Here is a 23,366-nt window from a genome sequence, read left to right on the forward strand (position 1 = left end):
CTTCCTGTGGCCATGTGAATTGACTTTCCCATTGATAGGGACTATAATCTCCTTTTGACAAAGGCATGATTTCACTTTTATCCAGATTAACCTTGTACCTGGAGACCTTCAAGTAATCCTCCGGTATGATCCACAGTCTGGCCAACGACCCTCCAGCTTCGTCAAATACATTAACACATTGTCAGCAAACAGGTTGATTTTGTGTTCCACCTGGCCCACCCTGGATCCCACTGAATGGTTTCTGCCAGCGGTTCAATAGCTAGTACGAACAGGGAGAGTGGGCTGCCCTGCCTACTAAATCTACTCAGCATAAAATCTGAAGACATCTGCCCATGTGTGATAATTTTAGCTTGGGTTTTACCCAATTGATAAATGTTTGACCCAGTCCAAATTTCTCCAGTGTCTTAAACAGAAAATCCCACTCCAATCTATCCAAGGCCTTCTCCATATCCAGGTTACAGCCACACCCAGGTCCTCCCCCGACTGTGCCAGATGTATTGTATTGAGCAATCTGCTGATTGACTCTTTTGAACAAATCCAGTCTGATCAGGGTTTGTTAATTTTGGCAGATGTTTCACCAACCTATTGGCCAATGTTTTTGCTATAATTTTATAATCTACATTCAATAATGATATAGGCCTTTAGGAGGAGGGTTTCAATGGATCCCTGTCTTTTATCGAGATCACCGTAATGATTGCTGTTGAAAAAGACTCCTTGAGGATATGTCTCTCCGCTGCCTGATCCATCACCTTCATAAGGAAGGGCATTAAAAGGTCTTTGAATTTTCTATAAAATTCAACAGGGAAACCATCCTTTCCTGGCAATTTACCCACCTGCAGAGTGCTCAAAGTATGTTCGATCTCTAGAGAAGGGAGCATCTCACTCCTCTCAATCGTGATCCAAATTTGGTAGTTGCAATTAAAGCAAGAAATCATTTATTTTGGTAGAGTCTCCCCCACCCCATCCCCCCAATCTGATTTATACAGTTCTGTATAGAACTTACTAAATGTATCATTTATTTCTTTGGGCTTATATGAAATCTTGCCTTCCCCTGTTTGAATTGCATTAGTTGCTCTCGGGACCTCTTCCACCCACACCTGCCAGGACAAGACTTTACGGGCCCTTTCCCCCAGCTCATAATATTGTTGCCTCAATCTTAAGATCAACTTCTATGTCTGCAACATATTGTATTTGAGCTTTTTATTCACTAAATCACTATATTTTTCCAATTGATCTATGTCCTGTTCCAAATTATTAATTTCCTTCATATATCCCCTTTTTATCTCTTTAATGCATCCAGTTATCTGGCCCCTTAAATAAGCCTTCAACATGTCCCAAATTTAAAAATTGCATGCAGTTCAATTGACTTAATATGCAAGATATCAATAAGATAGAAAGAGTGCAGAGAAGATTTACTAGGATGTTGCCAAGACCAGGAACTGAGTTACAGGGATCATTTAAACAGGTTAGGACTTCGTTCTCTGGAGTGCAGAGGAATGAGGGGAGATTTGATAGAGGTTTTAAAAAAATGAGGCATGTAGGCAGAGTAAATGTACATGGACTGGTACATGGAGGGGTAAGGAGGGCTAAGGACTGACTGGGTGCAGGTCAGTGGGACTAGGCAGAATGATAGTTCGGCACAGACTAGAAAGGTTGAAGGGGCCTGTTTCTGTGCTGTAATAGTCTATGATTATGTGATACGAGGTGATATATTTGGCTGAAATTATAAGATTTTTATAATGTGAACAATAAATTTCAAGCTGTCTGAATTATTTGTGTGGAGGTGCAATTTAAATTCCAGTTGATCCATTTGCACGGTTACTCTGCATCTTGTTCCTTTCACCATTCCCAATGCAGCACATTTTCTGCCTGAGGGATTTCCCAGGTAATTTAGAAATTAGCTGCTTCCAAAGTAGAAGTGTCTGTAAATGAAAGTCGCAATTCGTGATTTCATTCTTTTTGATGTCTATGGCATTCTACCTCCCCTTGATATAGTTGAAATTAACCACAGGGTTTGGAGACTGGCATCTCTCATATATTGCAGTTACAACCTGAGGAAAGGGGGAGCAGTCCTGTCTCAAAATTAGAGTTTATGGTTTGAATGTCACATCTCGTAGACTTGATTAAAAACATCTATGCTGTTCAACTGTGGCTCGAAGGTAATTTTACAGGGTATGAGTGAGACTGCACCTGCTGTACTCTTTTTTTTGTTCTCTTATTTAAGGAAATACATATGAGCATTGGGGACAGTTCAAAAGAGATTCACTAGGAAATTCCTGGGATTAGATGGTGGTCCACTGACAAGCAGCTAAAGAAATTAGATCTGTATTCTTCAGAGGCTAGAAGAATAAGGGAAATCTTAATTGAATTACATAAGAACCTAAGGGAACATGGTTTGGCAGAAAATATTGAACAAGGGGACAGAGGTACAAGATTAGAGGACAGTCTTTAAATCTGAGATGCGTGGAAGCTTCTTCCTGCAGAGGGTAGTAAATCTCTGGCATTCTTCAAAGGGTGAGGAGGCATATAATTGGGGTATGTGTTGGAATTAGACACATTTTTCAAAAGAAGGGAAATTAAGAACTATAGGGAATTAGCATAGGCAGAGATAAGGCGGTGTGAGGGGAGGGGGTGGTCAGCCATGGTCATACTGAATTCACAGAGGAGGACTGTTTGGGACCTCTAATAATGGTGAGGGAGTACATCCGAACCCCCAATCACCAATGCAGAAGTCAGATCAGCCTCCCCAGAGAGTGAGCACGTGTAAAGCATCTGAACCAGGAGGGGCCTAGGCCCGAAACATTGGTTACCTTTTATTTCCTCTGGATGCTGCCTGGTCTGCTGAGTTTTTCCACCACATTTGTGTATTGCACTTGACGCCACAATCTGCAAACTTCCTTGTTTAAATCCACCATCATGAAGTGCTTCAAGAGGTTGCTCATGGCTCTCATTAGTAGTAGAGGGAGGGATTGAAATTGGTGAGCTGCTGTAACAGCAGTCCTGCTGCTGGGGTAGACCCACGGGAAGCAAAGAGCAAAGATACAGCGCTCCCGTGGGGTCCAACCGCCCAGCCAACTGCTGTCAGCTCCACACAGGCTTTGAACGGCCCATTAAAGGAGCCAACGGTAGTTTCATTTAAAATTTCACAACCATGGGGTCTGCGCTCAAGATGGCGGTGCCTATGATTGGCAGCACCACGAGGGGTTTCAGAGTCCAGGGGAGCAGAGGGTTGACACAGGGCACCAGGAAACGGGGAGATCATCCCCGTCTGAGATGGAGAAGCAGGTGGAGGAGACGGCGCATGGGATGGTGACCACGGCGGTGGACCAGTGAGGGAGCTCTGAGGCTAAAAGACCCACGCATTCGGAGGGCTGCTGGCAACTCGAGGTGAGGGACCCACGAAGGCTGCAGACACGCAGTGGGCTGCAGACTGTTGGAGACTGGCTCTAGACTGTCTGAAGGTGTCTCAGGAGAGAAGGCACTAAAGGGTCCTTGACCATGTTGGAGGTTTGAATCTGGAGCTCGGGGTTGCAAATGGTTTGGACTGGACTTTGTGGTTGCGGAGGCTGCAGAAGCACTGGAGGTGAATCTACGGACACTTGGTAACTCGGGAGGACTCTCTTTTGCTTCTCTTTCTCTGACTTCAAGAGGTGCTTCAAGCAATTTCTGCCAATGGCGAATCTGTCTGCCTTACAGCAGGCAAAAGCAATTTCATGTAATATGATTCTGTTTTATTACAATTACAATAAATTGAATCTTGATCTTGATCTTCCTTTATTGGGTATCCAGCCAAGTACTGAAAACTTGTGCTTACCAACTGGCCAATTTATTCACAGATATTTCAACATTTCATTCCAACAGGGTGTGGAACCCACCAGTTTCAAACTGGCCTCAATAGTACCAATGCCTAAGAAGAGTGTGGAAACCTGCCTAAATGAATGGTGCTCAAATCCACAGTGATGAAGTGTTTTGAGAGCCTGATGTTGAAGCATATCAACACTTGTCTGAGTGGCCACATAGATCTGTTCCAATTTGCCTACTGTAGCAACAGGTCTATGCCTCCACACAAAGGCTGGAACACCTGGACAACAAAAATGCATATATCAGGATGCTCTTTATTGACTATAATTCGACATTTAACACCATCATCCCCTCAAAACTGATCAGCAAACTTCAAGACCTGGTCCTCAATACCCCACTGGGTAATTGGATCACTGATTTCCACATCACCAAATCACAATCAGTGCAGATTGTCAACTCTTCCACAGTCTCCATCAGTACCGAGCACCATAGGGCTGCATTCTTAGCCCCCTGCTGTACTTGCTGTATGACTATGTGGCTTGGTACAATAGGACCATTTACAAATTTGCTGTGGGTTGCTTGAAAAGGGCTGATGAGTCAGCATGTAGGAGGGAGATTGAAAACTTGGCTGAATGGTGTACTAACGACAACCTCTTATTCAATGTCACCAAAATCAAGGAGCTGATTGTAGACATTAGGAAGGGGAAACTAGAGGCAATGACCAGAGTGAAGAGGGTGAGAAAATTTAAATTCCTGGGGGTCATTTCTCGGAGGACCCTTTCTGGATCCAATATACTAATGTCAATGTCAAGAAAGTGTCAGTGCCTCTTCTTCATCAAGAATTTGTGAAGATCTGGTATGACATTGGAGAGCTTAGCAAACTTCTACAAATGTGTAGTGGAAAGTGTGCTGACTGGCTGCTTCATGGCCTGGTATGAGGGCTCCACTACCACTGAGCATAAACCCTGCAAAAGGTAGTGGGCACAGCCCAGAACATCACAGGCAAAACTCTACCCAATATTGGTAACATCTACAGGGAACGCTGTCGTCAGAAAGCAGCAGCAAACATATAACCATAGAACAATTACAGCACGGAAACAGGCCAACTCAGCCCTTATAGTCCACACCGAACCCAATACTCTTCTCTAGTCCCACCTACTTGCACCTTGCCCATAACCCTCCATTCCCCTACCATCCATATACCAATCCAATTTTTCCTAATGACAAAATGGACCCTGCCACCACTTTTTCTCCCAGAAGCTCATTCCATGCAGCCACCAGTCTCTGAATGAAGAAGCTCCCCTTCATGTTACTTCTAAACTTTTGCCCCCTCACTCTTAACTCATGACTTCTTGTTTTAATTTCTCCCACTCTCAAGGGAAAAAGCCTTTCTACATCAACTCTATCTATTCCCCTCATAATCTTAAATACCTCTATCAAATCCCCCCCCTTAATCTTCTACACTCCAAGGAATAAAGACCTAATCTGCTCAACCTTTCTTTGTAATCTAGATTCTGAAACCCAGGTAACATTTTTGTAAATCTTTTTTGCACTCTCTCTACCTGTTGATATCCTTCCTATAATTCGGTGACCAAAACTGCACACAGTATTCCAAATTTGGTCAAACTTGAACAGTCTCAACATCACCTCTCAGCTCCTGTATTCTATGCTTTGATTTATAAAGGCCAGCATACTAAAAGCCTTCTTCACCACCCTATCCACATGAGATTCTACCTCTGGGGAAGGATGAACTGTTATTCCTAGATCTTTCTGCTCCACTGCATTCCCCAATCCCCTCCCCTTTACTACGTGTGTCCTGTTTTGATTATTCGTCCCAAAATGAAGTATTTTACACTTCTCAGCATTAAACTCCATCCGCCATCTCTCAGCCCACTCTTCTAAGCAGACCAAATCCTTCTGCAATCTTTGAAAACCTTCTTCATTGTCCACAATTCCACCTATTTTAGTATCATCCGCATATTTACTAATCCAATTTACCACCCCATCATCCAGATCATTAATGTAAATGAAAAAGAGCAGTGGACCCAATACAGATCCCTGAGGCACACTTTGTTACCAGCCTCTCCAGCCTGACAAACAGTTATCCACTACGACCCTCTGGCATCTCCCTTCCAGCCACTGTTGAATCTATTTCACTATCTGAAAATTAATACCTAGCGTTAGAACCTTTCTGATTAACCTTCCATGCAGAACTTTATCGAAGGCCTTACTGAAGTCATATAGACAACATCCACTGCTTTCCCTTCATCAACATTTCTAGTCACCTCTTCAAAAAATTCAACAAGATTGGTCAAACATGTCCTTCCACGCACAATCAGACCTTGTCTCTCCAGATACTTATATCAAGGATCCATACACCCAGCACATGCTCTGTTCTTACTGCTGTTGTCAGGAAAGAGGTACAGGTGCCAGAAGACTCGTACCACAAGGTTCAGGAACATCTCCTACCCCTCCACCATCAGACTCTTTAACAAACTCAATCAGGGACTCATTTAAGGATTTGCTTTGCACATTATTTATTACTGAATATTTATATTTTCTGTATCGCACAGTGTTTGTTTACATTTCTTTCTTCTGTATATGTATCTTTCTTCATGAGAACAGTTTTTTAATTTTAAATTTTAGACATAAGGTACAGTAACAGGCCCTTCCAGCCCACGAGCCAGTGCCTCCCAATTACACCCTATTATATATATATTACACCCTATTGACCTACAATCCTCAGAATGTTTTAAAAGGTGGGAGGAAACCAAAGCACCCAGAGGAAACACACGCAGACACAGGGAGAACATACAAACTCCTTACAGACAGCACTAGATTCAAACCCGGCTCTCTGGTGTTGTAACAGTGTTGTGCTAACTGTATACTCCTTTTACAGTTTTACAGTTGCCAATAAGTGGTCATTCTGCCTGGCCCGCAAGGAAAAGAATCTCAGGCTTGTATGTAATATCCTGTATGTACTCTGACAATAATTTGAATTTGATTTGAATTTGAAAACTGAAAAGACTTAGAAGATACTTAAAATAATTGAAGACAGTTAAATCAACTCAATATAATGAAATAAAATTTGAAAATACATAACCTTGTCCTTTTTAATCCTTTTAATAATTAGATTGCTGCCCTGTGCCAGATCTAAGCTGTCATGTTCAGAGGATAGATTTCCCAGCATAAATACAGAAATCTGTGGCTGTTTGCACTCTTTCGACTACCTGGGGCTTTATTACCAAAAAGGTTCTTCAAATGCCCGCTGCATAGTGTCTAATATTTGTATTTTCCTCTTGTTGGGCAGTTCCTGAGGTTAGTGGAGCCTCGTGTCTACTTACACCATCAGCTTCTCCAGTAGAGATGGTCCCTGAAGAGAATGGCCCATCAGATAGACACCTGTAAGTAACGCACTCTGGGAGTTCAGGATTCTTAGTACGTTTGCTGCTACATACCCTGATACCACTACCCCATTTATCATCCAATATCGTTTGTCCATACATCTCCTATTTTGTTTTGCCTGTATGTGTAAATTCAACAGTGAATTGAGTTGAAAACCGTTGGATTGCCAAAGAGCAGTGCTGTTGTTGTAAACCACCTCAAATTTCTGGGTCCACTGTACTTTTAGACAGGCAAAGGTTTATTGAAAGCAAGAAGAAATTTACATCATAGAGAAGTTGAGGGACTCAGCAAGTCAGGCAGCATCTGTGGAAAGAAAGGACAGTCGCCATTTCAGTTTGGCACCATTTCTCAAGGTAGTCTTGAAAAGAAGGTCCAACCCAAAATCTCCATTCTTCTCTGTGGATGCTGCCTGGTTTGCAGAGTAATTTCAACTTCCATTCATTTGTTCGTTTCCAGTATCACCAATTTCTTGTCTTAAGAAATTTACAGCCTTCATTAATGCTAATTTGCTGCTAAGGTTGGTTTTGAAAAGACAAACCATGCTGAACCTAACTACACAGTAAATTACATTGAATAAAGCACTCTTTTTGTACAATAATTCATCAGGCTTAACCTATGAACAAATTGAAAGGTCCATATTTTAATCTAAATATATACTTTCTAATCAACTTCTACTGAATTTTGCCTTGCACATACTTTGTTTCTCACTTGTATGGTTTCTGCGTTTGATCTATCTCCCAAGAGGTTCGCAGATAACAGCAGAACCATCATTTAAACCACAAAGAGATTGTGAGTGAATCTTTTGACTTTGACCCTAAGTTGATAAAGAGATTGTGTCCAAATATTAAGAGCAGACATTCTCAATGGGCCACAGAATATTTGGGCGGGGGGAGGGGGCCACGGACTGAAATCATAAAATATTTTTTGTTTTTTATGTAGTCAGAAGGAGAGAAGTACAGAAGAAACTAACTAAACTTGACTGTTCCACAGGGAAGGAGGCCCATAAACTTTGACCAGAGCCCTAAGGGGGCCATAGCCAAAGAAAGGTTGGGACTGGCTGATCTAGAGCTTGACCCAAATCCAAACGGAAGGCTCTGATTGAAAATCTGAAACCTGATCCTTAGCCAGATGGAGATCCCAGTCAGTCACCAGGGCTTGAATCCGCACCAACCAACATTTTTAAGCGACGCCTAAATAAGACAGACTGCTTGACAGTGAGCCAAATGTAAACTGTGAATGCTTGACTGGGAAGTAACCCTGAACCAAAGGAGTTCTTTCTCTGTGCACAGTAGGGTTAGGATCATTGATATTTCTTTTAAAAATTGCCACCCCTACACATTTCTTTTCCTCCTGCATTTGAGAAGCAAACGCTGTCAGACTCTGATGGGAGTGTAACTTAGAAGGGATTAGTAAGGAAGCTAACCTTGGCTTCTTTGATAAAGCAGCTTGGAAGAGGATGGGAAGTCCATAGACCCAACTGAATGGAGCATCGCTGATGTAGTGAATTACTTTAAAGAGGCAGGATTCCCAGAACAGGCTATTGCTTTCAAGGATCAGGTAAGTGTGAAGCTCTTTCCCATTTATTGTGGTACTGAATTTAGAAATGCTGTAGACATTTCTATTTTTTTTGAACTACCGTATATTCTTGTGTAATAATCGTTCCCATGTAATAGTGCCCCCTTTTTGGTCCAAAAGTCGTGTGTTTACTGAATGACCCGTGTAAAAATTGACTCCCCTATTTTTGGCCCTAACCAGCAGCCCATTCAAGCTCCCAATGCCCTGACCACGGACACTCGTCCCAGGCCCGCCCATCGGAGCTCCTGGCACACCAGACACAGACTCCTAGGCTCCAGCCATCCACCCATTCGAGCTCCCAATACCCAAACTGCGGATCCTCTCCCTGTCCCCCTGAGTTCCCAATGCCCCGACTATGGACCCTTCCTCCAAAGCTCCCGAACGTAGACCCTTGCCCCAGCTGCCTACCCACCAGAGCTCCTGACACTTTGACTGCGGACCCTCACCCCATCCGCCTGACGCCCGGCCACAGACTCCTAGGTCCTAGCTGCCCACCATCCAAGCTTCTGACACCCCGAACATGGCCCAGTCCTGGCCATCTGAGCACCCAACACCTTGAACGTGGCAGGTACTCACTGCGGTCAAAAGTAGTATCTGTGTAAAATTCAACCCGCCCCCAAATTAGACCTGAAAATTATTTGTCCAAAAATACTCCACCATTACACGAGTATATATGGTAAATCTTCAAGATGTTGTAAAATACACATAAACTCTGAACTTATAACATTAACATACATGCTGAGTGCTCAATAGTTGCAATGGAATTCTGTCACAAGGAAGCTCCAGTTAATTTGCAACTGACTGCTCTTTCTAAATGAATTCCACATGTGCGCTACCTTATTTTAGTTGGAACCAGTGAATGCTATTTGCCACAAAATAATTTTTACCATGGGGGTAAAAGAATGAACTAAAATGAGTGCATGTTTAAATATGAAAGTGAACTGAACAGATTTCAACATAACCATACCCTTGAAAATTATTTATAAAACTTTACAATGGTTTTCCTTCCAAGTATCCAAAAGGGCAACTGCCCATTACCCCCACATTAAGAGCTCAAAAGCAGTGAAGCCAGCAGTTGCAGAATGCCATCTATTACAACCAAAGTTTTCCAGGGCACAGGCTGAAGTTCAGTTTGTCTGTTGCTGATCCTGCTCTTCCCACTACATGGTACTAGCTACGTGCAGCTGAGGTAAAGGTGTGCTGCTTCACTGCTGTTTATCAACGTGCACACACAGTGTACCCATAATAAGGGGACATCAAATATCCAGTGGCATTGTTGAAATGGCAGCTGTTGGTTTCAGTTGAGCTTTTGTAAATTGCTGCAAAGAATTCAAGATTATTTTGTCATATAAAAGAGAAAATATTACACACAATTTCCTAGAGTCCACACAAGGCTGACAAAAATTTACCATGAGCAGAAATTCCCCAGTGCCCCTTACAGCCAGAGAAAGAGAAGCAAAAGAGAGTCCCCCCAGGGTCACTGAATGTCCGTGGCTTTGCCTCTAGCACTTCTGGAGTCTCTGCAGTGACATATCCTTCAGCCCAAACCATCAGCAATCTCCATCCGGATGCATACCTCTTGACACGATCAGGAAACCTCCAGCACCCTCTCGAATCCTGGTACTCCATCCAGTTTCAAGCCAATCCAGCAGTTCTCAGCCTGATATGAGGAGCCCCTTGTCCATAGTTGCCCACAGCCTATGTGGGTTTCTCACCTCAAATCACCAACAATCTGTCACCCATGTTTTCTTCAGCCTCAGAGCTCCTCACTGGACCACTGCCAAAGCCACTGTCCCATAGGGTCTTCTTTACTGCTTCTCCTCGTGTGGGGGCGGTGGGGGGGGGGTTGGTCTCCCCGCTTTCTGGTGCCCTCCGCTTCCCTGGAGTCTGCAACCTCTTGTGGCCCCTGCCGATCATAGGCGTCACCATCTTGGGCCCAACCCTGCCATATAAACCACCAACAGCTCCCTTAACAGGCTTATGCAGAGCTGATGGCGGTCGGTCAATCAGAGCGTTTGGTCCCCTCAGGGGAGCACTGAGACCTTGCTCCCTGCTCTCCCTGGGTCTGCACCAGTGATCGCGCAGCAGCACTGGCACGAGCTATTTTTCTTTTTGCACAGACCTTTACAAATTCCCCTGTCATTTATTACCTCAGCAGCAGACTCTTTCTGAGCTGATGATAGAGTCAAGAGCACAAAGGTTGTCCCCTATGTGGTCCATAATCTGTGGTTAATTGTCTAGGGGTAAAACCCAGACTTTTCTTTCAGAGGGGGCTTGATAAAATGATGGGCATTTACCAGTGGCTGTTCAATGGTATATTATTCTAATAGTGACAAGAAATGAGACCATTCAACCCATTGGGTGCATGCTGATTCCCAGGGGCACAATCCCATCAGTCACTTCACTCCCCTTATTTTCCTATACTCCTGCAGCTTAATCTCTCAATAATTTTCAGTGAGCAATTCACCAACCAGCAGTTATTTTGGGGGCAGGGAGGGAACTCACACAGCCACTGGGAAAATGTACAAAGTGCACATGAATCCCAAGTCTACACAGCTGTGGAACAGCAGAACAAACTGCTGCACAACTGTGATTAAGCAAAAAAACATTACAGCGCAGGCCCTTTGGCCCTCAATGTTATTTCATAAAATCACAAGATAAAGGAACAGAAGTAGGCCATTTGGCCCATCAAGTCTGCTCCGCATATCCACCCTGAACTAAACTGTTCTCACATCTAGTTCCCAATTCCAGCCTTTTCACCATATCCCTTGATACCCTGACTAATAGATAGCTATCAATCTCCTCGATGGTCAGGCCTCCACAGCTGTATGTGGAATGAATTCCACATTTCCACGACCCTCTGGCTAAAGAAATTTCTCTTCATCTCTGTTTTAAATGGGTACCTTCTAATTCTAAGACTATGCCCTCTTGTCCTGGATTCACCCACCAAGGAAAACATCTTATTCACATCTACTCTGTCCAATCCTTTCAGCACTCAAAATGTTTCTCTGCGATTCCTCCCACCCCCACACCACATTCTTCTAAACTCCAATGAATGCAGTCCAAGAGCTGATAAATGTTCCTCTATGTTAGCCCCTGCATTCCAGGAATCATCCTGGTAACTCTTCTTTGTACTCTCTCCAACATAAGGGACCCAAAACTTCTCACACTACTCTAAATGAGGTCTCACCAGTGCCCCATAGAGTCTCATCAACACCTCTTTACTCTTATACACTATTCCTCTTGAAATGAATGCCAAGATAGCATTTGCTTTTTTTTACTGTCGATCCAACCTGGTGGTTAACCTTTATGTTATCCTGCACGAGGACCCCCAAGTCCCCTTGCACTTCTGAATTTTGAATTTTCTCCCCATCTAAATAATAATCTGCCTGTTTATTTCCTCTTCCAAAATGTACAACCGTGCATTTCTCAACATGATATCTCATCTGCTATCTCTTTGCCCACTTTGCTAAACTGTCCAAGTCTTTCTTCAACCTTTCAGTTTCTTCATCACTTCCTACTCTACCGCCTATCTGGGTGTCATCTGCAAACTTCGCCGCAAAACCATCACTCCATAACCTAAATCATCAATATACATTGTAAAAAGAAACAGCCCCAACACCAACCCCTGTGGAACATCACGAGTAACCAAGCAATGAGCCAGAACAGATCTCTTTATTCCCACACTTTGCTTTCTGCCTGTCAGCCAATCTAATATCTTTCCTGTAATTCCATGGACTCTCATTAAGCAGCCTCTTATGTGGCACTTTATCGAAGGTCTTTTGAAGATCCAGATACACAGCATCCACATTTATTCCTACTAAGTAAAAGGATTAAATCCTCCCTACTTTGTAACCATCTATATTTCTTTCATCTATGTGCCTGTCTAACAGTCTCTTAAACGCTCCGATTTCAGCCTCCACCCCCGGCAAGGCATTCCAGGCACTCACAACTCTAAAAAAAAAATGACCCCTGTTGTCTTCCCTAAACTTTCCTCCCTTCACTTTGTTGAGATGTCCCCTGGTGTTTTCTATTCCTGCCCTGGGATAAAGACACTGGCTGTCTAACTTATCTATGCCTCAGGAGAATGTTAGATTTCTACTCCGAGAGTTTGGCATCCCAGAGTCTACAAAGGTTGACGCTGCCAGCGGAAACAGAATGTGTTACTGTCTGGGCCATTGAAGAAGCATTTTTAAATTCAGTGTAAACACAATGAACTTCATCTTCCTGCTTCTGTAATTGGTATGAAATACTGAAATGGACATATTGTTTTACTCTAGGAAATCGATGGCAAGTCCCTACTTCTAATGAAGAGGAACGATGTTCTGACAGGACTGGCAATTAAACTGGGCCCAGCATTAAAGATATATGAATATCATATCAAGGTTCTGCAATTGCATCATTTCAACAATGAGGCACCTTGAGGCTGATCGGTGTGTGTGCCATCGGTAGCAGAATTCCTGCCTTATTCAGCCAACTACTGTCTGCACTCACTTTATTGCAGCCTCACTTCAAGGTGTTCCCAAATTAGATTTTATTTAAAGTGAAAGGAGGAATAAGAAATGCATTTGGGAAAAATATTGGGTTTCTCCAGAGTTCGAGGAAGTGCTGTAGCCTTTCTAACACTCTCTGACCCACTGGCTCTGACCAGCCCTGCTGGCTGATGCAGATCCCCGCAGGGTACTACAACGAGGTGAAATGCTGTTCAAACACAGAAGAACTGCTCTGGAAAACCTGTTCTTCATCCTTTTAGACATGTACACAAAAGGCAGTGTGATATGCACTTAGAGGAATTCTGCAAATAAACTAGAAAACCCAAAGAAAATGGGTAAATATTAAATATATAATATCTAACAGATTAAGCATATTCCTACAGTCAGGTGGCAGCTCACAGCCCAATTGTAGCCTTCAAGGTGAATATAAAATGTCTAATTTGAGCCCATAAGTTGAAGTATGATGGGATTGTTACATTAACTCTGTGCTTTGTCTTCTGATCTTAATGCCCTCTTAAATTTGTCACTTTGAAGTTTCACTTCAGGTTGAAATGTTGTTACTAATGTTTCTTGTATATTTTTAAAGGTTTTATTATATTAGATATGTGTATATTCCAAAATAATGAAAGCCTTAAATTGAAATCCTGAAAGCAGGGGTTATGACTGTGTGTTCACACATGCAGAACTTGGTGTGTTTGTGAATGAATCTGCAAAAAATTTTTTAAAAATATATTTATATTATAAATCTTGCTTCTGCTTGCTCTTTTTCTATTATAAATTTCTGTATCTATACCCTCAATGAATGCTGTGTGAGTAAACCTAATTATATCCACAACCTTCTATGTTTCTGTGCTACCTCTGTTAGGGGGAATATAATTGCAGATGTTGTTTACATGGGCAGTTTCGGGATAAGGCTGGGGATGAGTACATAGCAAAACGAATGGAATGGACACTTTTAAAATGGGTACTGACTTTTCCCTTGTCTGAAATTATACACAGTACTGCAGTATGTTCATTTGTACATATCGAAACAATTATTGGGTTATCAAATTGGTGAAGTGTGAATATACTGCTTAATAGATGTGACTCATTCAACCAATTTCTTGTTCAAGGTTCATTTCCTAATGATTTTTGGAGCATTTTAATATTTAGAATATGCCCTCACAATGGGTGATCACAAGGTTGTTTTTGTGAAAGCTTTCTCAGTGTTTTCACTCCGACATGTAATTCTGTGAGCTTTTGGTTTTTTTAATGAGACTCCCCCAACCCCTGGTCTCCCATCCATGTTACGATGTCTAAGCCTACAGTTCCATTTTCATTTGCAGATCAGCAGCGTCCATTTGATAGATTCTTTTACCTGTCACAGGTATTTGTGTGTCAGATTTTGTTTGACATTGACTAAACCAAAAGATGCCTTTGATCACAGCTGAGAGAAGTTGAATAACAGGGTACATCCCCACATGACCATCAGGTTAACTATTTTTCATCAAACCCAGCAAGGCATACTTGAAAATAATACACTTCTGTGAAACCAACGGGTTGCAGTTCAGTTGCAAAGATTTAATTGCTCAACTAGAATAGAATGGAAGGGTTTGGAAGATCCACACAACTGGTGAGGTCACTTTAGGAGACTTTTAAATTCATTTGTTCACGGTGCCCCCTGAAATGTGGGTGTGGTCCCGTTCTCAAAGAGCAACAGAGCAGAACTATTTAGTCTCGAGTCTGTTTCAGCATTTAATTTGATCACAGCTGATCTGCATCTACAGCACTGTCCTCTTCAATGTCCTAGTATGTCAAATCTTCAGCAGTTTCCCCTTCAATGTCCTGGTCTGTTAAATCTTCACCAGTTTCCCCTTCAATGACCTGGTCTGTCAAATCTTCACCAGTTTCCCCTTTAATGAGCAGGTCTGTCAAATCTTAAAAGTTTCCCCTTCAATGTCCTGGTCTGTGAAATCTTCACCAGTTTCCCCTTCAATGTCCTGGTCTGTCAAATGTTCACCAGTTTCCCCTTCAATGTCTTGGTCTGTCAAATCTTCAGCAGTTTCCCCTTCAATGTCCTGGTCTGTCAAATCTTCAACAGTTTCCCCTTCAATGTCCTGGTCTGTCCAATCTTCAGCAGTTCCCCTTCAATGTCCTGGTCTGTCAAATCTTCAGCAGTTTCCCCTTCAATGGCCTGGTCTGTCAAATATTCACCAGTTTCCCCTTCAATGTCCTGATCTGTCAAATCTTCAGCAGTTTCCCCTTCAATGTCCTGGTCTCTCAAATCTTCAGCAGTTTCCCCTTCAATGTCCTGGTCTGTTCAATCTTCAGCAGTGTCCCCTTCAATGTCTTGGTCTGTTCATTCTTCAGCAGTTTCCCCTTCAATGTCCTTGTCTGTCAAATATTCACCAGTTTCCCTTTCAATGTCCTAGTCTAACAGATCTTCACCAGTTTCCCTTTCAATATCCTCGTCTGTCAAATCTTCACCGGTTTCCCCTTCAATGTCCTGTTCTGTCAAATCTTCACCAGTTTCCTCTTCAATGTCCTGCTCTGTCAAATCTTCACCAGATTCCCCTTCAATGTCCTGGTCTGTCAAATCTTCAGCAGTGTCCCCTTCAATGTCCTGTTCTGTCAAATCTTCAGCAGTTTCCCCTTCAATGTCCTGGTCGTTCAAATCTTCAGCAGTGTCCCCTTCAATGTCCTGGTCTGTCAAATCTTCACCAGTTTCCCCTTCAATGTCCTGGTCTGTTAAATCTTCAGCAGATTCCCCTTCAATGTCCTGGTCTGTCAAATCTTCAGCAGTGTCCCCTTCAATGTCCTGTTCTGTCAAATCTTCAGCAGTTTCCCCTTCAATGTCCTTGTCGTTCAAATCTTCAGCAGTGTCCCCTTCAATGTCCTGGTCTGTCAAATCTTCACCAGTTTCCCCTTCAATGTCCTAGTCTAACAGATCTTCACCAGTTTCCCTTTCAATATCCTCGTCTGTCAAATCTTCACCGGTTTCCCCTTCAATGTCCTGGTCTGTCAAATCTTCACCAGTTTCCCCTTCAATGTCCTGGTCTGTCAAATCTTCACCAGTTTCCCCTTCAATGTCCTCATCTGTCAAATCTTCAGCAGTTTTCCGTTCAACGTCCTGGTCTATTCAATCTTCAGCAGTTTCCCGTTCAATGTCTTGGTCTGTTCAATCTTCACCCGTGTTCCCTTCAATGTCCTGTTCTGTCAAATCTTCACCAGTTTCCTCTTCAATGTCCTGCTCTGTCAAATCTTCACCAGATTCCCCTTCAATGTCCTGGTCTGTCAAATCTTCAGCAGTGTCCCCTTCAATGTCCTGTTCTGTCAAATCTTCAGCAGTTTCCCCTTCAATGTCCTGGTCGTTCAAATCTTCAGCAGTGTCCCCTTCAATGTCCTGGTCTGTCAAATCTTCACCAGTTTCCCCTTCAATGTCCTGGTCTGTTAAATCTTCAGCAGATTCCCCTTCAATGTCCTGGTCTGTCAAATCTTCAGCAGTGTCCCCTTCAATGTCCTGTTCTGTCAAATCTTCAGCAGTTTCCCCTTCAATGTCCTGGTCGTTCAAATCTTCAGCAGTGTCCCCTTCAATGTCCTGGTCTGTCAAATCTTCACCAGTTTCCCCTTCAATGTCCTGGTCTGTTAAATCATCAGCAGTTTCCACTTCAATGTCCTGGTCTGTCAAATCTTCACCAGTTTCCCCTTCAATGTCCCGATTTGTCAAATCTTCAGCAGTTTCCCCTTCAATGTCCTGGTCTCTCAAATCTTCAGCAGTTTCCCCTTCAATGTCCTGGTCTGTTCAATCTTCAGCAGTGTCCCCTTCAATGTCTTGGTCTGTTCATTCTTCAGCAGTTTCCCCTTCAATGTCCTTGTCTGTCAAATCTTCACCAGTTTCCCCTTCAATGTCCTAGTCTGACAGATCTTCACCAGTTTCCCCTTCAATATCCTCGTCTGTCAAATCTTCACCGGTTTCCCCTTCAATGTCCTGGTCTGTCAAATCTTCAGCAGTTTCCCCTTCAATGTCCTGGTCTGTCAAATCTTCACCAGTTTCCCCTTCAATGTCCTGATCTGTCAAATCTTCAGCAGTTTTCCGTTCAACGTCCTGGTCTATTCAATCTTCAGCAGTTTCCCCTTCAATGTCTTGGACTGTTCAATCTTCACCCGTGTTCCCTTCAATGTCCTGTTCTGTCAAATCTTCACTAGTTTCCTCTTCAATGTCCTGCTCTGTCAAATCTTCACCAGATTCCCCTTCAATGTCCTGGTCTGTCAAATCTTCAGCAGTGTCCCCTTCAATGTCCTGTTCTGTCAAATCTTCAGCAGTTTCCCCTTCAATGTCCTGGTCGTTCAAATCTTCAGCAGTGTCCCCTTCAATGTCCTGGTCTGTCAAATCTTCACCACTTTCCCCTTCAATGTCCTGGTCTGTTAAATCTTCAGCAGTTTCCACTTCAATGTCCTGGTCTGTCAAATCTTCACCAGTTTCCCCTTCAATGTCCCGATCTGTCAAATCTTTAGCAGTTTCCACTTCAATAACCTGGTCTGTCAAATCTTCAGCCGTTTCCTCTTCAATGTTCTGCTCTGTCAAATCTTCAGCAGTTTCCCCTTCGATCACATGGGCTGTCAAATCTTCTCCAGTTTGCCCTTCAATATCCTGGTCTGTCAAATCTTCACCAGTTTCCCCTTCAATGTCCTGGTCTGTCAAATCATCGCCAGTTTCCCCTTCAATGTCCTGGTCTGTCAAATCTTCACCAGTTTCCCCTTCAATGTCCTGGTCTATCAAATTTTCAGCAGTTTCCCCTTCAATGTCCTGGTCTGTTCAATCTTCAGCAGTGTCCCCTTCAATGTCTTGGTCTGTTCATTCTTCAGCAGTTTCCCCTTAAATGTCCTAGTCTGACAAATCTTCACCAGTTTCCCCTTCAATATCCTCGTCTGTCAAATCTTCACCAGTTTCCACTTCAATGTCCTGGTCTGTCAAATCTTCAGCAGTGTCCCTTTCAATGTCTTGGTCTGTTAAATCTTCACCAGTTTCCCCTTTAATGTCCTGATCTGTCAAATCTTTAGCAGTTTCCACTTCAATAACCTGGTCTGTCAAATCTTCAGCCGTTTCCTCTTCAATGTTCTGCTCTGTCAAATCTTCAGCAGTTTCCCCTTCGATCACATGGGCTGTCAAATCTTCTCCAGTTTGCCCTTCAATATCCTGGTCTGTCAAATCTTCACCAGTTTCCCCTTCAATGTCCTGGTCTGTCAAATCATCGCCAGTTTCCCCTTCAATGTCCTGGTCTGTCAAATCTTCACCAGTTTCCCCTTCAATGTCCTGGTCTATCAAATTTTCAGCAGTTTCCCCTTCAATGTCCTGGTCTCTCAAATCTTCAGCAGTTTCCCCTTCAATGTCCTGGTCTGTTCAATCTTCAGCAGTGTCCCCTTCAATGTCTTGGTCTGTTCATTCTTCAGCAGTTTCCCCTTAAATGTCCTAGTCTGACAAATCTTCACCAGTTTCCCCTTCAATATCCTCGTCTGTCAAATCTTCACCAGTTTCCACTTCAATGTCCTGGTCTGTCAAATCTTCAGCAGTTTCCCCTTCAATGTCCTGGTCTGTTCAATCTTCAGCAGTGTACCCTTCAATATCGTAGTCTGTTAAATCTTCACGAGTTTCCCCTTTATTGTCCTGATCTGTCAAATCTTCAGCAGATTACCCTTCAATGTCCTGGTCTATTCAATCTTCAGCAGTGTCCCCTTCAATGTCTTGGTCTGTCAAAACTTCAGCAGTGACCCCTTCAATGTCTTGGTCTGTTAAATCTTCAGCAGTTTCCCCTTCAATGTCCTGGTCTGTCAAATCTTCACCAGTTTCCCCTTCAATGTCCTGGTCTGTCAAATCTTCAGCAGTTTCCCCTTCAATCTCCTGGTCTGTTAAATCTTCACCAGTTTCCCCTTTAATGTCCTGATCTGTCAAATCTTCAGCAGTTTCCTCTTCAATCTTCTGCTCTGTTAAATATTCACCAGTTTCCCCTTCAATGACCTGGTCTGTCAAATCTTCAGCAGTTTCCCCTTCAATGTCCTGGTCTATTCAATATTCAGTAGTGTCCTCTTTAATGTCTCGGTCTGTCAAATCTTCAGCAGTGTCCCCTTCAATGTCCTTGTCTGTCAAATCTTCACCAGTTTCCCCTTCAATGTCCTGGTCAGTCAAATCTTCAGCAGTGTCCCCTTCAATGTCCTGTTCTGTCAAATCTTCAGCAGTTTCCCGTTCAATGTCTTGGTCTGTTCAATCTTCACCCGTGTTCCCTTCAATGTCCTGTTCTGTCAAATCTTCACCAGTTTCCTCTTCAATGTCCTGCTCTGTCAAATCTTCACCAGATTCCCCTTCAATGTCCTGGTCTGTCAAATCTTCACCAGATTCCCCTTCAATGTCCTGGTCGTTCAAATCTTCAGCAGTGTCCCCTTCATTGTCCTGGTCTGTCAAATCTTCACCAGTTTCCCCTTCAATGTCCTGGTCTGTCAAATCTTCAGCAGTTTCCACTTCAATGTCCTGGTCTGTCAAATCTTCACCAGTTTCCCCTTCAATGTCCCGATCTGTCTAATCTACAGCAGTTTCCACTTCAATAACCTGGTCTGTCAAATCTTCAGCCGTTTCCTCTTCAATGTTCTGCTCTGTCAAATCTTCAGCAGTTTCCCCTTCGATCACATGGGCTGTCAAATCTACTCCAGTTTGCCCTTCAATTACCTGGTCTGTCAAATCTTCACCAGTTTCCCCTTCAATGTCCTGGTCTGTCAAATCATCGCCAGTTTCCCCTTCAATGTCCTGGTCTGTCAAATCTTCACCAGTTTCCCCTTCAATGTCCTGGTCTATCAAATTTTCAGCAGTTTCCCCTTCAATGTCCTGGTCTCTCAAATCTTCAGCAGTTTCCCCTTCAATGTCCTGGTCTGTTCAATCTTCAGCAGTGTCCCCTTCAATGTCTTGGTCTGTTCATTCTTCAGCAGTTTCCCCTTAAATGTCCTAGTCTGACAAATCTTCACCAGTTTCCCCTTCAATATCCTCGTCTGTCAAATCTTCACCAGTTTCCACTTCAATGTCCTGGTCTGTCAAATCTTCAGCAGTGTCCCTTTCAATGTCTTGGTCTGTTAAATCTTCACCAGTTTCCCCTTTAATGTCCTGATCTGTCAAATCTTTAGCAGTTTCCACTTCAATAACCTGGTCTGTCAAATCTTCAGCCGTTTCCTCTTCAATGTTCTGCTCTGTCAAATCTTCAGCAGTTTCCCCTTCGATCACATGGGCTGTCAAATCTTCTCCAGTTTGCCCTTCAATATCCTGGTCTGTCAAATCTTCACCAGTTTCCCCTTCAATGTCCTGGTCTGTCAAATCATCGCCAGTTTCCCCTTCAATGTCCTGGTCTGTCAAATCTTCACCAGTTTCCCCTTCAATGTCCTGGTCTATCAAATTTTCAGCAGTTTCCCCTTCAATGTCCTGGTCTCTCAAATCTTCAGCAGTTTCCCCTTCAATGTCCTGGTCTGTTCAATCTTCAGCAGATTACCCTTCAATGTCCTGGTCTATTCAATCTTCAGCAGTGTCCTCTTTAATGTCTTGGTTTGTCAAATTTTCAGCAGTGACCCCTTCAATGTCTTGGTCTGTTAAATCTTCAGCAGTTTCCCCTTCAATGTCCTGGTCTGTCAAATCTTCACCAGTTTCCCCTTCAATGTCCTGGTCTGTCAAATCTTCAGCAGTTTCCCCTTCAATCTCCTGGTCTGTTAAATCTTCACCAGTTTCCCCTTTAATGTCCTGATCTGTCAAATCTTCAGCAGTTTCCTCTTCAATCTTCTGCTCTGTTAAATATTCACCAGTTTCCCCTTCAATGACCTGGTCTGTCAAATCTTCAGCAGTTTCCCCTTCAATGTCCTGGTCTATTCAATATTCAGTAGTGTCCTCTTTAATGTCTCGGTCTGTCAAATCTTCAGCAGTGTCCCCTTCAATGTCCTTGTCTGTCAAATCTTCACCAGTTTCCCCTTCAATGTCCTGGTCAGTCAAATCTTCAGCAGTGTCCCCTTCAATGTCCTGTTCTGTCAAATCTTCAGCAGTTTCCCGTTCAATGTCTTGGTCTGTTCAATCTTCACCCGTGTTCCCTTCAATGTCCTGTTCTGTCAAATCTTCACCAGTTTCCTCTTCAATGTCCTGCTCTGTCAAATCTTCACCAGATTCCCCTTCAATGTCCTGGTCTGTCAAATCTTCACCAGATTCCCCTTCAATGTCCTGGTCGTTCAAATCTTCAGCAGTGTCCCCTTCATTGTCCTGGTCTGTCAAATCTTCACCAGTTTCCCCTTCAATGTCCTGGTCTGTCAAATCTTCAGCAGTTTCCACTTCAATGTCCTGGTCTGTCAAATCTTCACCAGTTTCCCCTTCAATGTCCCGATCTGTCTAATCTACAGCAGTTTCCACTTCAATAACCTGGTCTGTCAAATCTTCAGCCGTTTCCTCTTCAATGTTCTGCTCTGTCAAATCTTCAGCAGTTTCCCCTTCGATCACATGGGCTGTCAAATCTACTCCAGTTTGCCCTTCAATTACCTGGTCTGTCAAATCTTCACCAGTTTCCCCTTCAATGTCCTGGTCTGTCAAATCTTCGCCAGTTTCCCCTTCAATGTCCTGCTCTGTCAAATCTTCACCAGTTTCCCCTTCAATGTCCTGGTCTATCAAATTTTCAGCAGTTTCCCCTTCAATGTCCTGGTCTCTCAAAATTTTCAGCAGTTTCCCCTTCAATGTCTTGGTCTGTTCAATCTTCAGCAGTTTCCCCTTAAATGTCCTAGTTTGACAAATCTTCAGCAGTTTCCCCTTCAATATCCTGGTCTATTCAATCTTCAGCAGTGTCCTCTTTAATATCTTGGTCTGTCAGATCTTCAGTAGTGTACCCTTCAATATCGTAGTCTGTTAAATCTTCACGAGTTTCCCCTTTATTGTCCTGATCTGTCAAATCTTCAGCAGATTACCCTTCATTGTCCTGGTCTATTCAATCTTCAGCAGTGTCCTCTTTAATGTCTTGGTTTGTCAAATCTTCAGCAGTGTCCCCTTCAATGTCTTGGTCTGTCAAAACTTCAGCAGTGACCCCTTCAATGTCTTGGTCTGTTAAATCTTCAGCAGTGTCCCCTTCAATGTCCTTGTCTGTCAAATCTTCACCAGTTTCCCCTTCAATGTCCTAGTCTGTCAAATCTTCACCAGTTTCCCCTTCAATATCCTAGTCTGCCAAATCTTCAGCAGTTTCCCCTTCAATATCCTCGTCTGTCAGATCTTCACCGGTTTCCCCTTCAATGAACTGGTCTGTCAAATCTTCACCAGTTTCCCCTTCAATGTCCTGGTCTGTCATATCTTCACCAGTTTCCCCTTCAATGTCCTGGTATATTCAATCTTCAGTAGTGTCCTCTTTAATGTCTTGGTCTGTCAAGTCTTCACCAGTTTCCCCTTCAATGTCCTGGTCAGTCAAATCTTCAGCAGTGTCCGCTTCAATGTCCTGTTCTGTCAAATCTTCAGCAGTTTCCCATTCAATATCCTGGTCTATTCAATCTTCAGTAGTGTCCTCTTTAATGTCTTGGTCTGTCAAATCTTCAGCAGTGTCCCCTTCAATGTCCTTGTCTGTCAAATCTTCAGTAGTTTCCCCTTCAATGTCCTAGTCTGTCAAATTTTCACCAGTTTCCCCTTCAATATCCTGGTCTGCCAAATCTTCAGCTGTTTCCCCTTCAATATCCTTGTCTGTCAAATCTTCACCGGTTTCCCCTTCAATGTCCTGGTCTGTCAAATCTTCACCAGTTTCCCCTTCAATGTCCTGATCCGTCAAATCTTCAGCAGTTTCCCCTTCAATGTTCTGGTCTATTCAATCGAAAGCAGTGTCCTCTTTAATGTCCTGGTCTGTCAAATCTTCAGCAGTTTCCCCTTCAATGTCCTGATGAATCAAATCTTCAGCAGTTTCCACTTCTATAACCTGGTCTGTCAAATCTTCAGCCATTTCCTCTTCAATGTTCTGCTCTGTCAAATCTTCAGCAGTTTCCCCTTCGATCACCTGGGCTGTCAAATCTTCTCCAGTTTCCCCTTCAATATCCTGGTCTGTCAAATCTTCACCAGTTTCCCCTTCAATGTCC

At 43.2% G+C, this 23,366-nt stretch overlaps 2 protein-coding genes across 3 annotated transcripts in view; one reads left to right on the forward strand and one right to left on the reverse strand.

Annotated features, from left to right (window-relative positions):
- The window catches only part of LOC138758570 (sterile alpha motif domain-containing protein 1-like), a 78,511-nt gene extending 64,402 nt beyond the window's left edge, over positions 1-14,109 (forward strand). Inside the window, exons 5-7 of one of the 2 annotated variants that reach the window (XM_069927693.1) lie at positions 7,112-7,205; positions 8,649-8,763; positions 13,062-14,109. In XM_069927693.1, coding sequence (XP_069783794.1) covers positions 7,112-7,205; positions 8,649-8,763; positions 13,062-13,205 — 353 coding nt within the window. In that variant the 3' untranslated portion in view covers positions 13,206-14,109. The remainder of the gene's footprint in view (positions 1-7,111; positions 7,206-8,648; positions 8,764-13,061) is intronic. The other variant, XM_069927694.1, reaches the window with a different exon arrangement.
- Positions 14,110-14,575: 466 nt separating this feature from the next.
- LOC138756816 (polysialoglycoprotein-like) overlaps positions 14,576-23,366 on the reverse strand; it is a 29,342-nt gene continuing 20,551 nt past the window's right edge. Inside the window, exons 8-10 of the mRNA XM_069923205.1 lie at positions 22,918-23,097; positions 17,730-17,948; positions 14,576-14,700 (exon numbers count right to left, since the gene is read on the reverse strand). Coding sequence (XP_069779306.1) covers positions 14,576-14,700; positions 17,730-17,948; positions 22,918-23,097 — 524 coding nt within the window. The remainder of the gene's footprint in view (positions 14,701-17,729; positions 17,949-22,917; positions 23,098-23,366) is intronic.

Source organism: Narcine bancroftii, chromosome 3 (assembly GCF_036971445.1).
Source record: "Narcine bancroftii isolate sNarBan1 chromosome 3, sNarBan1.hap1, whole genome shotgun sequence".
NCBI lineage: Eukaryota > Metazoa > Chordata > Chondrichthyes > Torpediniformes > Narcinidae > Narcine > Narcine bancroftii.